This window comes from Erythrolamprus reginae, chromosome Z (genome assembly GCF_031021105.1).
Source record: "Erythrolamprus reginae isolate rEryReg1 chromosome Z, rEryReg1.hap1, whole genome shotgun sequence".
Classification (NCBI taxonomy): domain Eukaryota; kingdom Metazoa; phylum Chordata; class Lepidosauria; order Squamata; family Dipsadidae; genus Erythrolamprus; species Erythrolamprus reginae.
Window position 1 is genome coordinate 59,954,855 of NC_091963.1, and position 15,402 is coordinate 59,970,256.

The following is a 15,402-nucleotide window of genomic DNA, read 5'->3' on the forward strand; positions in this document are numbered from 1 at the left end:
CGGTGCTTTATAGATGGAAGCACCTTGTATGATTGCAAGTCCTACATTTCCACTCCACTGTCTTTTGGCTCCTTCCTGAAAGCCAGAACACTGGAGCCAGGTCATCTTCATCTCTCTGAAAGTAGGATGGGGCTAGTAGAACAAGGGAAAGAATGAAGAGTGTAGTTTTTAAAAACCTTTCAGTTTGAGCACATACTGCTCCCAGAAGCCTTGTGTCAAAAGGAGTCCCTCTGCGACTACATCTCTTCTAATGAAAGGCACCCAGGATACTTGTCAATTTTCCAATGTACAATATGACCACTGAGTTTTATTATTTTCATTACTCCATATATTCAACTACACCCAAACTACTTCGATGTTTCATAAACCAGCCTGTGGAGTCTTCTGCAAGACAACTTGGAATTGCAATTTCCCAATTGCCTTCCTCCCAGAGGTTTTATATATTTCTGTTAAGATTATATATATCCGCATGATCTCTGATGGTGTCTATAGTTGGAGGGTACTTCTTTCCTTTTTCTTTCCTGCATTAATTTTTGTGATCTTGGATTAATGTCTCCGGCTGTTTCTCTTCCTACTGGGGAGAGACAGCATTTAAAGATCTGTTTCACTTTTATACACACTGTTTCTTTCATAAACTGGAGACACAAGTGAGGGCACTATGGCCATTCCCAGCCCTGAGCCACTTCAACTTTGTTTGAGAAATATTCTTTCAACAATCACATGTCTGCCTAAGCACTTTACTGCCTGCCCTAGTATCAGCTAGACAACTCTATTCATTAAGAAAATAGAAAAGGGAGTTTGAACAGAGCCTCGGGGCTCTGTTTACTCGACACAGAACGGTCACACTTATTCTTCTAAAGCCGAATTCTGCCTTGCTTACCGGACATCTCTGGTGGTTGCTCAGTTGAGCTTACAACAGGACCAGGACAGCTGATAATTGGAATGGAAGGGATCCCATACATTAAATAAACCTCCCTAGCCAGAATTGACTTTACATACAGTCCATAGCATTACATACCTAAACAATGCACATAAGTGGCACTGGGAAGAGATATAGAGTCAGTATTACAACACTCACCAGTTTTTATATTCAAGGCCCATTGAAGTTACTTATTCCGTGTACAATGGAGGAATTTTCTTCCAGAAAATAATTCGAAGGATTCCTGCAGATAAAAGGATGCACTCATATCTCCGGAGAGGGGTGGCATATAAATCTAATAAATAATAATAAATAATAATAATCTGTACATTTAAAGAAAGAAAGAAAGAGAAAATGATGCATAATGCATAGTTAATAGATGATGTAAGTGTAAATATTCATAATTAGCAAGCCTCAAGTTACTTCCCCTCCCAGGTACTGTTACTATCCCAAGAAAGAGTTATTGTCTTAATAAAGACAGTATATATTAGTTGAATTACCCTAGCAGTTTTGATAAAATGTACTGAGAAATAAGGGTATCAAGATAGCTTCCTGCATTCCTTCAATATTTCTATCTTACACACTATCACTCTTCCGATTACTAACGGTTCCCCACATTATGCACTTGTAGATTATGCCCTTTTTCACTTGGTTTTTCTCTAGGCAGTATCTTTAAATCTCCCCATCTTCCTAAGTTATTACCCCATATCCTTATAATTCCCCCACCCCTTTTTTTGGTTGCCACTGCTGATGTCCTGCCAGGCAGCCAGGTCTCTCCAAATATGTACAACTTTCTCTCCACCTCTCTCTTAGTCCTTGTCAAGGCCTCAATGCAAAATAATCCTATTTTCTTTTTATACCCAACCAAAATTCGCAAAATAGAAGTATTGGGACCACTCAAGTTCAGATGTTTTGTCTATGGGCTGTTGAATGGAATGTTTTACATATCCCCTTTGAAAAGTTACTTCTTGTTCTAAATAAGAAACTTGACTGTTATTAGGTAGCCGTAGCTCTATAATTTACTTTTTTTGGGTGACAAACTGGCAGCATTCCTGATTATTATTTGCTGTCATTGCTATTATTATTTACTGTCATAGATGATAGATAGATAGATAGATAGATAGATAGGTAAGGTTCGCATGTAGGTTTCAGAGATTCCTGGTGACATTTCGATGAGGTCCCACTCGTCATCTTCAGACTGGTGCTTTTGGCTTTGTGCCAGGGTGAAGAAAGGCTTAGAATCTCTGAGGGGAGTTGATTCCAGAGGGCTGGGGCTGCCAAAGAGAAGGCTCTTCCCCTGGGTCCCACCAGATGAAATTGTTTAGTCGAAGGGACCCGGAGAAGGTAAATTCTGTGGGACCTAATCAGCTGCTGGGATTCGTGTGGCAGAAGACGCTCTCGTAGGTATTCTGGTCAGATGCCATGTAGGGCTTTATAGGTCATTACCAACACTTTGAATTGTGTCTGGAAACTAATCGGCAGCGAGTGAAGGCCGCAGAATGTTGACGAGACAAGGGCGTATCTAGGAAGGCCCATGATTGCTCACGCGGACGCATTCTGCATGATCTGAAGTTTCCAAACATTCTTCAGAGGTAGCCCCATGTAGAGAGTGTTGCAGTAGTTGAACTTCGAGGTGATGAAGGCATGAGTGACTGTGAGCAGAAACTCCCTGTCCAAATAGGGCTGCAACTGGTACACCTGGTGAACCTGGGCAAACGCCCTCCTTGCCACCCTTCCTTTGGATTCTTAGTTGTTATTTAATCCTTTATTGAATTTAACAAATTTATTTCCTGTTCTCTGCGGGCATTACCCCCTTCACAAATCTTCCTGTCAGGCTCTCTACTCTCCGCAAGTACTGCCCAGATGACAGGCGCCTTATTACCTGGGTTCCTGTCCTCCGTGGTCAAACCCCTTTTCCTAACCTGAGCCAGTTGATGATTGTTGAATACTGTATACTGTTATATATATAAATGTAATTTTTTAAAAAGACAATGCACTGACTCGAACTAATGCATTGGATTCTAATGAACTGTTTTTTAATCCAATTTAATTAACTAACTTTTTATCTATATCCTTTAGTTTTATATTTTATATATATTTACTTATTCTTAATAGTGTTTTAAATAATAGTAATTTAATTCATATTTTAACTAAATTATTGGGGGGGGTGTTAATTGATGGATAATTGGGGCGAGTGTAGTAATATGTTTGGAATGAACGATTAGTATGGGCGGGGTGGGTGGGATTATTGTATGGATGAGGTGGATGGGAATGGTATGAATGATATATTTGGCCCACCTGACATTGGAGAGGCAGGAGGGGAGGGGGCACCTATCTCTGGGGTGGCAGAGGGTCAGAATATCCTGGTGTTGCTGGAGAGAGGCAGATATGTCGGGAGTCACGGAGCTAGCCGTTCCAGGGGAAGGAGGGATCGTGCTTAATAGCAATCGCATGCTCCGGCTCCATGAGCTCAATCAAGGACACTGGTGACAAGTGTAATTCTCACCCTGGACTCGGGCTGCTGCTACTCAATGCCAGGTCGGTGGTAAATAAAGCTCTCCTTATCTGGGATTTGATCCTGAGGGAGGAGGCCGACCTGGCATGTGGGACTGAAACCAGGCTGGGCCCGGAGGGAGGAGTTCCTCTCTCTGAAATCTGCCCAGCCAGGTTTCAGGTATGGCATCAGTCTCGACCCCAGGGAAGGGGGGGGGAAAGAGTAGCTATCATAGCCAGGGAGAGCCTTTGCCTACGTAGACTCGTTGCTCCAGAGATTGCGGATTGTGAGTCCCTCCTGGTGAAGTTGGACTTAGGGGTTCAGGTGGGCTTGTTGCTCACATACCTGCCTCCCAGCTGCATGTCAACAACCCTGCCTGTGCTGCTCAAGGAGGTGGCCGGGCTGGTGGTAGGGTTCCTCAGACTTATTGTCTTGGGGGGCTTTAACCTGCTGTCACTCGGTGAAACCTCTGGGCTAGCGCAAGAGTTCATGGTCACCATGACAGCCATGGACCTGTCTCAAGTAGTACAGGGTCCGACTCACGAGGGGGGCATGCACTTGACATGGTATTCCTCTCTGAGCAATTGAGTAATGTTCTGAGATTAAGGGGCTAAGAAGTATTGCCTTTGTCATGGTCAGACCATTTTCTACTGCGGCTTGAGTTCCTAGATCCAATCATCACCCGCAGGGAGGCAGAACCAACTAGGTGGTTCCGCCCAAGATGCCCGATGGACCCAGAGGGCTTTCAAAGGACGCTTTGGATTATTCCAGATGCACTCATCCACAGTTCAGCAGAGTCCCTTGCCGTGGCCTGGAATAAGGCTGCAACGGAGGCTCTTGACTGGATTGTGCCATTGCGACCTCTCTGTGGCACTAGACCCCAGAGGGCTCCTTAGTTTACCAAGGAGCTCCGGGAGTTGAAACGCCAGAGGAGATTGTCAGCGTTTCTTTGGGGAGAGTGTCCTTCCCGGCTCCCTACAAGGAGGCACTTGTGCGCCCCCTCCTCAAGAAGCCTTCCCTGGACCCAGCCATTCTTAACAAATATCATCCAGTCTCCAACCTTCCCTTTATGGGGAAGGTTGTTGAGAAGGTGGTGGCGCTCCAGCGGTCCTTGGAAGAAGCCGATTATCTAGGCCCTCAACAGTGGGAGGCACTGTCCTTCAGTGGTTCTCCTCCTAGCTCCCCGGTCGGTCGCAATCGGTGTTAGTGGGGGGTCCTCTATGTTTCTCCCTTGTGGGGTGCCTCAAGGGTCGGTTCCTCTCCCCCCTGCTATTTAATATCTCAAAGTCTTCGCATCGATTTCCTCTGCCCACCTCCAAACCAGTTTATACAATGTCCCATGGCGATCAACCCACAGAAGCGGGTTCTATTGACACAGGAGATTTCTCACCTCTTGGAGATCAAAGCAATTGAGGGTGCCACCGGACCAGTAATATTATTCCATCATATTCATCGTATCCAAGGCTTCCGGCGGCTGCTGTCTAATTTTGAATCTGAAACAACTAAACGTTTATGTTTGGTACAAAGGATTCAAAATGCACTCTCTCAGGTCAAGCCTGGCTTCCGTATGTTGCTGGGACTGGTTCACTTTGATAAATCTCAAAGATGCTTACCTTCATGTGCCAATCCATCCTACGCACTGGAGGTTACTCTGGTTTTGTCTAGAGGGCCTTCACTTCCAGTACAAGGTAATGCCCTTTGGCCTTTCATCGGCCCCAAGGACCTTTATGAAGCTTCTCGACATCTTCACAGCCAGCCTCTGAACACACTCGCTGCACCTGATGCCCTACTTGAACAATATTGCCATTCTTTCCAGGCATCACAGGAAGGCACGAGTAAATCTCAGAGACTCAATAAATACCCTTCAATTACACGGGTTTTCCGTCAACTATTCCCCACCTCAGCACCATCATTGATACCACTACCGAGGTGGTGCAGTGGGTAGAGTGCGGTACTGGGGGCCACTAAAGCTGACTGCTAGATTTGCAGGTCAATGGTTCAAATCTCATCACATGCTCAAGGTTGACTCAGCCTTCCATCCTTCTGAAGTGGGTAAAATGAGGACCCAGATTGTGGGGGCAATATGCTGTCCCTGTTAAAAAGTGCTATTGCTAACGTGTTGTAAGCCATCCTGAATATAAGGAGAAGGGCGGCATAAAAAAATTGAATAAACAAACAAACCTGCAAGGTGTTCCTCTCTCCCGACTGTCAGATGGAAAGTCAACAGATAGTGACCCTCCTCCGGAATTGCCTCTCACCTTCCTTTTGAAACTCTTGGGAATGTTTGTCTCTTGTATAGACATATTCCCATGGGCTCGATTTCATATCCGGCACTTCAATTTAGATTTAGATTTAGATTTATTGGATTTATATGCTGCCCCTCTCCGTAGACTCGGGGCGGCTCACAACAATGGTAAAAAACAATACATAGTAACAAATCTAATATTTAGCAATCTAAATTACAGTTTTAGGTTAAATAATCCAAAAGAAACCCCAATATATAAAAAACAAGCACACAGTCGAATCATACACAGAAACTACATGGGCAAGGGGGAGATGTTCAATGGTTCCTGTTCCCCTCCAGAGGACAAAAACCAGCCATTGCCACAGGCTGGTGGCTCCCAGCTGAGCAGTCTGTTGTTCCTTAGCATGGTGGATGTCTTCGGCACTGCAACAGGGTTCATCATTCCAGGAGCACCAACAGGTCACCATCATGACAGATGCCAGTCTGACGGGCTGGGGCGCCCACTCCTCTTCACAAGTAGCCCATGGTCTATGGACCCCAGAGGATCTCATCAATGTAAACATCAACCTGTTGGAATTCAAGGCAGTATCTCTTCAGTGCTTCATCCATCTAGTGGAGGCCTGCCATGTGCTCATACTTATGGACAATATTGCAACTCGTTCCCACATCAATCACCATGGGGAAACAAAATCTGGTTGACTCATGCAGGAGATAGAATTCCTTTTCAACTGGGCCGAACTGCATCTGGCATCACTCCAAGCCGAGCACATATCGGGAACGTTGAATGTGCAGGTGGATTGGCTGAGCCGGTCAACGCTCGATCATGCAGAATGGTGCCTGGATCCAGAGATCTTTCGAAAGATTGCTCACAGGTTCGGAATTCTGGAGGTGGATTTATTTGTTACCCACCTCAATGTCCAGCTCACACAATTGTTTTCATCTCTGGGAGTGGAGAGTCAACGCCTTACGCATTCCTTGGCCGTACAGTCTTCTATACGTCTTTCCTCCAATGTGTCTCATTCTGAAAGTGGTGAGCAAAATTTTATCAGAGCAGGTGCTGCTACTGGCTCCATTCTGGCCTCAATGTCCCTGGTTCTTCAACCTGATGGATTTGGCAATCTCCCCTCCATAATGCATTCCAAATCACTGGATTTCTCTCATTCAGGGGTCTATCCTACACCCAGACTCCCATGGTGGAAACTAGCCATGTGGCACTTGAGGGGGATCGCATAAAGTGGGAGGCTCTTCCAGATAAGGTTATCACAAACACACTTGATGTCCATCTATTACTCGCAATTACCAAGCCACTCAAGCAGCATATTGCGACTTCTGCAGATCACTGAACCTTGATCCTTAAGCCTTTTCCCTGGTTCAATTTCTGACTTTTCTCCAGGCAGAGTTGGATAAAGGTTTAGCTCTTAACACCTTACGTAGGCAGGTGGTGGCCATCTCCACGATTCTATAACAGGACCACTTTTGCGCTCTCTCCCAACACCTTTGAGTTAGAGATTTCTTCTGAGGTGCCTCCAACCTTCAGCCCCAGACTATGCATTGTTATCCCACCTGAGACCTTCCATTGGTTCTGCTGGCCCTCATGGGTCTGCCCTTTGAGCCATATCTCCTTTCGTCTTCTTTCAATCAAGGCGGCCTTTTTAGTGGCCATCATCTCGGTTAGCCGAGTGTCGGAACTGTCCACGCTCTCAGTACGTCCTGACCTCTGCGTTTTCCATCTGGACAGAGTAGAGTTCTGCTTGGATCCGACCTTTTTACCGAAGGTCAACACCTTGTTCCATAGAGCACAGGCAGTAGTTTTACCAGATTTCTGTACCCATGGCTCACACCCATGAGAACTAAGGTGGCATAAGTTGGATGTCCACTGGGCTCTAAAAATCTATGTCCAACGCACCAAACAGTACAGAAAGATGGAATCTTTATTCGTTTCCTTTCTTCCGTCTTCAGTGGACTCAAAGTTTCCTCCCAAGACCATCAATCATTGGATTTGAACTTGTATCATGGAAGCCTATAAGACACAGTCTCATCCACTTCTGACCAGTATCACAGCTCATTCGACTAGAAGCACTGCCACCATGGCTGCGTGGACCACACAAGTGTCCATCGAGGACATTTGCCGTGCAGCTACTTGGGCCGCACCATCAACATTTATTAAACATTATCACCTCGATTCTTTCACTTCCGCTTTGGAAGAAGAGTGCTGCAAAGGGTTTGTGCTTCTCCTGCACCCCGGTCCAGCCTTCTCCCTCCCATTCAACTTCAGTCCCACATTGGACTCTCCTTTGCAGCCCCTTGGAGAAGGATCGTTGACTGGCTTGTTTGGCCCAGGGACGCCTTTTTCCTTGGTTTGTTTCAATGGTTATTAGTGTTAATAAAGTAATTGTTGATTTTCACTACATCTTCGGGTTTTTTTAATGACCTTTTTAGGCAGCTAGAAGGTGGGACCTAATTAATATTTAAATTTAAACTCAGTCCCTACCAATAAGGCTGAAGTATCACCCATGTTGGACTCTCCTTGCAGTGCATTGAGAAGACCGATCAGGTAAGTCAACGTCCTTCTGGGTCCCTGTCTCTGCAAATGAGAATGGCTACCACTGTGTGATATTATATTATGGCCCAGGAGTGTCCATTCTTGACACAAAAAACATTTCCAAGCCAACTTTCCATTCCTCATAGGCAAAGAACAGCAGCAGAGAGGTGACAGATGTTTTGCAAGATAAATTGTGAACTGCCTCGAGTCCACAGAGAGGGGCGGCATACAAATTCAATTAAAATAAAATAATAATAATAATAATAATAATAATAATAATAATAATCTGTGTGGTAGGAAGGGAGAGAGAAGCATGAGGTATCTTAGTGGGTTGGGGAAGCCTTAAGGGCCTGTTCTACCACTTCTGCACCCTAAGATATTTCATGTGCACTTAATGAATGGCACATTGGTATTCTTGAATTGTGAGCTCTTGGGAAAGTACCTCTTCGTGTATTGCAAACAGCCATTTCCAGTAAGCAAGTGGGGAAAAATATTTTCCTTTGTTATATTTCTAGTCTGAATTAGACCATGGAGGGGTCCCTACAGGTGAGTCATTTCAGGGATTATGTATTAATAGAAAAGCAACTACCTTACTTCTGTTCCTAAAAGCTAATGCCATTGCACATAAAAATCAGAAAAGCTCTGGTCAACTATCAAAGACATCATTTTGATAGTACTGTGCTGTGCTCTCCTCCAGTGCTCCTAGGACAGCCCACTTCCTCAACAGTGACTTCTCTGGCAAGGAGGGAGGGAAGCCTGACTCACTGTTCCTACCACTGTTGGAGAAGCAACAGTGCAAGAACTGCCATCGCTGGGGGCTATAAGGTGGCAGCGTCAAGGAGGGGCAGATAACTCCCCCCTACATCACCCCCCCCAAGGCAAGGATGTCTCCCCTGGCTTGGAAAAAGCCCCAGTGATGGATCCCCATTCTCTTCGTCCCCTAGAAAAGTTTCTGGCCGGGGCGATGTGTCCAGAGCCATGCATGCTCCTCCCCTCATTAGCAGAACCTGGCAAAGCCAAAGCACCAGGAGCTAAGGCAGATTTGCATAAGCAATTCCTTGTTTGGGAGGAGCCAACGCTTTCAGGTCGGCAAGAAGAAAGGAGGCATACTGACCCTTACCCAGGATGCCTCCAAAGCTCCCCAGCTCCAGAGATAGACCCAAAACAAAGCCAAAGAGCCAGTGGCCAAGGCAGATCCACACCAGATTCTGGCAGGGAGGGAAGGAACATTCTTTTTTAAAAGAGGGGGGTTCTCCTTCAAGCAGCCTTGCCTCCCCCTTGTCCCTCTCCTTATAAATGACAGCACACAGGCAAAAGCAGATTTCCAAGCCGGGTGAGATTCTTTTCCAAGCCAGGGGCAACCCCCACCACCATAGCACACACACACAGGCAAGGGTGTCTCCTGGCTTAGAAAGTTACTCTTGGTGGCGCGTGTCCTTTAAAAGAGGAGGGGCGAGGGGGAGATGCTGCTTGAAGGAGGACCTTTTCCTTTTTTAAAGAAGAAAATTCCTTCTCTTAGCTAGAGGTCTGGGGCTGTGCAAAAAGCCCATTTGGGCGGGAAGACTTATACATTTGATAGGAATCCTTAATTTAATGTGGGCATTTCTGCTACTTCACTAAACCCTCTCTTTCCACTTCTCTGCCACTCCATGTGTGATGAAGAGCTCTGGAGAATTATAAAACTTCCCATTCCTTTGGCATTGATTGTGAAGTAAGTTCTGCCTGACTCCCCTTTAAACACACCCCCCTCCCTAGTCAAAGTGAGGGGCCAGAGCTTGTCTCCTCTCGACCGGATTGCGCTGTTGCGACCTCTCCGTGGCACTAGACCCCGTAGAGCACCATGGTTCAACGAGGAGCTCCGGGAGTTGAAACGCCAGAAGAGACGTCTAGAGAAGCGATGGAGGAAGAGTAAATCTGAATCCGATCGAACACTTGTAAGAGCTCATATTAAGACTTACAAAGTGGCGCTCAAGGCGGCAAGTACAATGCCGCCTTGATTGCATCAACAGAATCCTGCCCGGCCGCTCTGTTTAGGGTGACCCGCTCCCTTCTTGACCAGGGGGGAGTTGGGGAGCCCTTGCAGAGTAGTGCCGAGGACTTTAACTCATTTTTCGCTGATAAAATCGCTTGGATCCGGGCGGACCTCGACTCCGATTGGAAAGCAGAGTTGACTGACAATGAGTCAGTCGAGGTGACTGGGGCACGTACTTGTCCACCTGTCTGGGAAGAGTTTGATCTGGTGACACCTGATGAAGTGGACAAGGCCATTGGAGCTGTGAGTTCCGCCACCTGCTTACTGGATCCGTGTCCCTCCTGGCTGGTTTCGGCCAGCAGGGAAGTGACACGGAGCTGGGTCCAGGAGATTGTCAACGCTTCCCTGGGGAATGGATCCTTTCCAGCACCCTATAAGGAGGCGCTTGTACGCACCCTCCTCAAGATGCCTTCCTTGGAGCCAGCCGTACTTAATAACTATCGTAACTTTATGGGGAAGGTTGTTGAGAAGGTGGTGGCGCTCCAGCTCCAGTGGTCCTTGGAAGAAGCCGATTATCTAGGCCATCAGCAGTCAGGTTTCAGGCCCGGTTACAGCACGGAAACTGCTTTGGTCGCGTTGATGGATGATCTCTGGCGGGCCCGGGAGAGGGGTTTATCCTCTGTCCTGGTGCTCCTTGACCTCTCAGCTGCTTTCGATACCATTGACCATGGTATCCTTCTGCGCCGGCTGGAGGGGTTGGGAGTGGGAGGCACTGTTCTTCAGTGGTTCTCCTCCTACCTCTCCGGTCGGTCACAGTCGGTGTTAGTGGGGGGTCAGAGGTTGACTCCGAGGTCTCTCCCTTGTGGGGTGCCTCAGGGGTCGGTCCTCTCCCCCATACTATTTAATATCTACATGAAAACCGCTGGGTGAGATCATCGAAGGGCATGGGTTGAGGTATCATCAGTTTGCTGATGATACTCAGCTTTACATCTCCACCCCATGTCCAGTCAACGAAGCAGTGGAAGTGATGTGCCGGTGTCTGGACGCTGTTGGGGCCTGGATGGGTGTCAACAGACTCAAACTCAACCCTGATAAGATGGAGTGGTTGTGGGTTTTGCCTCCCAAGGACAATTCCATCTGTCCGTCCATCACCCTGGGGGGGGGGAATTATTGACCTCCTCAGAGCGGGTCCGCAACTTGGGCGTCCTCCTCAATCCACAGCTCACATTAGAGAAACATCTTTCAGCTGTGGCGAGTGGGGCATTTGTCCAGGTTCGCCTGGTGCACCAGTTGCGGCCCTATTTGGACCGGGAGTCACTGCTCACAGTCACTTATGCCCTCGAGGCTCGACTACTGTAATGCTCTCTACATGGGGCTACCTTTGAAAAGTGTTCGGAAACTTCAGATTGTGCAGAATGCAGCTGCGAGAGCTATCATGGGCTTTCCCAAAAATGCCCATATGTAACACCAACACTCCGCAGTCTGCATTGGTTGCCGATCAGTTTCCAGTCACAATTCAAAGTGTTGGTCATTACCTATAAAGCCCTTCATGGCACCGGACCAGGGTATCTATGAGACCGCCTTCTGCCCCATGAATCCCAGCGACCGGTTAGGTCCCACAGAATGGGTCTTCTCCGGGTCCTGTCAACAAAACAATGTCGTTTGGTGGGGCCCAGGGGAAAAGCCTTCTCTGTGGCGGCCCTGGCCCTCTGGAACCAACTCCCCCTGGAGATTAGAATTGCCCCCACTCTCCTTGCCTTTTGTAAGCTCCTTAAAACCCACCTCTGCTGTCAGGCATGGGGGAACTGAGATATTCTTTCCCCCTAGGCCTTTACAATTTATGCATGTTATGTTTGTTTGTAGGGATGTTTAGTTTTACAATAAGGGTTTTTTAGTTGTTTTAGTATTGGATTTATATGATATTTTTTATTACTGTTGTTAGCCGCCCCGAGTCTACGGAGAGGGGCGGCACACAAATCCAATGAATGAATGAATGAATGAATGAATGAATGAATGAATGAATGAATGACTGTGTGCCACTAAGATCAACTTTCCAAACCGGGTGAGATGCATTCCCAAAGGAATGGAAAGCTTTGGAGTCCTCCAGAGCTCTTCATAACACACACAGTTGGCAGAGAAGAGGAGAGAGAGGCTTTGCTGAAGCTTTGGTTAATGCCCACATTAAATCAGGATTTCCTACCAAATTCTACCCGCCCAAGTTGTCTTCTTGCACAACTCCAGAGTTCCCTGAAGCCTCCTGGAATTAAAAACTGGCTGCAGAGAGCGAGTGCCGCATCCCTGCATGCCTCATTTTTCTGCTAGCAGAGTTTCCTGAAACCTCCTGGAACTAAAAATGGGCTGACGCACATGACCCCTCCCCCCCGGCACATGCACGTGTGATTCCCCCACCCCCGCACATGTGTGTGCATCTCTGGCCGAAACCCAAAAATCAGCTGGCTGGCAGAAGGCACGTGCACATGCACAGTACACTTGACCTGGGTGTTGGCTCACATGTCCACAGAGATGGCCCCACGTGCCACTTGTGGCCAGTGTGTCATAGGTTCGCCATTATGGCTCTATTCATTATGTATTTTCCTATATCCTGAAATATTTCTGTGCCTGTTAGGAAGGAGCTAAAGAGTTTGCTGCTGCTTTGACTGCTGAGAGGATAAAAACCCCACCAAAGCGCCCAGGAGGTCGCCGAAGGGGAAGGCTTCCAAATAATACCAGTAGGCCCAGCACACCAACCATAAATGTGCTAGAATCAAAGGATACAGACAGTGACAGAGAAGCTGGAACTGAAACTGGAGGGGAAAATAATGATAAAGAAGAAGAAGAGAAAAAGGATGAGACTTCAAGCTCCTCTGGTAAGATAGTTGTGAAATATTGCTAATTTTGTTAAGTGTTTAGGTTGTGCTGGAAATATTGGATTAAAGTTCAGTTGTTTTACTATAGGGTTATACTACTTGCTGCTTTTGAAAAACAGCACCACATACTTTTGAAAATAATAAAGTTAATTTTTCATTAGAATTTCCTGAACTGTCATGTTTTGGTTTCTATAGTACAGAAATCCTTTATTGTGCATATTCCAGAATTTAAATTAAATTAAATTAAATTCACATGTAATTTGAATGACTAAAAATCCTTTAGGGAATAAGAATTAAATTCAGAATTTAATTAATTATAATTCCAGAATATATAACATTTTTCTGGTTTTACATATTTTTATGGATGCATGTATACCCATCTAAACTAAACAAAGTATTTTCTGTGAATTTGGTATTGTCCAAATGACATACCCTGTTTCAGTTGAACAGGGTCTCCCCACCACCACATTAAGTTTTCTTTTTTTCTTTCTTTGACAAGAGTTAAATGAATGATTCAGTCAAACCTGACACAGGAATGCCATAAGATTTCTTATATTTTGAGGATATGATTGGTGACATTTATATTCATTGCTTCTCTGATTATACCATTAATTGACTTTTTAAAAAAATGACTATAAAAACCAAACTCAGAAAGGAAGAGTAAAGAGGAGGGAGGGAGAGAGAATAGAAAATACAAGAGAAAAGAAAGAAGAAAAAATAAAAAGGGAAGAGATATATTTAAAGAAGTGACCTGATTTTCATCACAAGTACACACAAAACTTTACCCCCTGCAAGATTGCACAGAGGTATCTGTTGTTCTCATAACTAGCTGCTTGTACATGCTATTACCTGAACTGTTTAGATGTTCTACTTGAAGCATAGCAGCAGCACCACAGAGGAACCGGTAGTGGTGGTAACGTGAGGCTCCATCCACCACCTGGACATCATAATTTTCTTTTTATTAACCCTCTGCGCATGTGCAAAGCCTTCTGCACATGCGCAGAGGGTAAATAAGCATATGAGCAGAGTATAGGTGAAAAAGCATGCACTTCCAAACTGGTAGGAAAGGTAAGTAGATTTCTTCGCTGAACTCATGCCTTATCCATATGCCAATCCATCAATCATTAATTTTTCAGTCCTGGTATCAGCAAAAAATCCATAAAAAGTTGCTAACATGTTATAGAAGTATGTCTTATTTTAAGATTTGTTGAACAAACTCACTTTGTTTTTATTCCTTTTAGTTCTTAGTCTTGATCTTTAATTCATTCAGATGTGGATGTAGGATTTGATCTCTCTTCAGTTTTTCCTTTGCGTGTTTCAAAGGCTTCTTTGAACTTTGGAAAACTTCTTGTAAATCCACTAAGGAGACATGATCATGGTCATTCTCTTATCATTTGTTTTTCCACTTTAATTATCATCTTTGTTTTATAATCCAGCTGTTACCAATCTTTCTGCCTCCACAAACTGCCACTGGTGGCATTGCTGAGGGGATGGTTTTGCATGTGCAACCTAGATCTTACATATGCAAAAATCAAACTGTACAATTATCTACCTCTTGCGTGGCCTGGTTTCCAACAGACTGGTATTGACACTGGTGTTTGGGTACCCCTGTTATAGTCCACATTTTTATTGTATAATATTTCAACAGTTTCTTTATATTCTGCATCACATGAAGTTTATTTCAGTTCTTTATCCTATAAATCTTCCAGAATATTCTCTTTCATACCTTTTTTCTTCTTTAATATCTTTTGAACATAGGAGCATTCTTGAAATATCGCCTGGAATGTTTTAAGTGTAATACTATGCCCAGCCATCCCTACGAACCCTTTATATCTGGAATCTCTGGTCTTCTCTGGCATCCAATTTTTAAAATCATAAAATTTCAAACTTCTGTTATGACCTAAGATAATTTATTTTCTGTGAAGATGTCATTTGTTTATATAATAATTTTCAAAATCCTATAGCAAAAAAATTAAATCTGTTTTGTCCTTGTTTATAACTTGATTGAAATTAAACCTTATTTAGCCTTTTATCATTTTAAAAAATATTCTCAAGCTTATAATTAATTTTTCTTTTATTCTGGAATGAAGATAAACTCATCAGATAGCTATGCATTTTGAAACTCTCCATTAGCCTTAAGATTTCAGAAAGTGATTAAAAACCTACTGTCTTTAAAAGGTTCTAGAAGTTCTAGATGTGCCATTAATTGAACATATAAAATAAGATTTTGTTTTAAAAACTTGAGGGATCAAAATAGAGTTTTATAACATCATACAGTGTTATATATCGGAATTAGTAATATGAAGTCTTCTGTATGTTTTGGACTACAGTTCCCATAGTCTCTTTACTTTGGTCATGCCTGC

The 15,402-nt window shown here is 44.8% G+C and overlaps 1 protein-coding gene across 18 annotated transcripts in view; it reads left to right on the plus strand.

Annotated features, from left to right (window-relative positions):
• Positions 1 to 15,402, plus strand: part of EZH2 (enhancer of zeste 2 polycomb repressive complex 2 subunit) — a 143,715-nt gene that overhangs the window by 109,011 nt on the left and 19,302 nt on the right. For all 18 annotated transcript variants that reach the window (XM_070727911.1, XM_070727913.1, XM_070727898.1 and 15 more), the window contains one exon: positions 12,799 to 13,039. In XM_070727911.1, the coding sequence (XP_070584012.1) occupies positions 12,799 to 13,039 (241 nt within the window). The remainder of the gene's footprint in view (positions 1 to 12,798; positions 13,040 to 15,402) is intronic.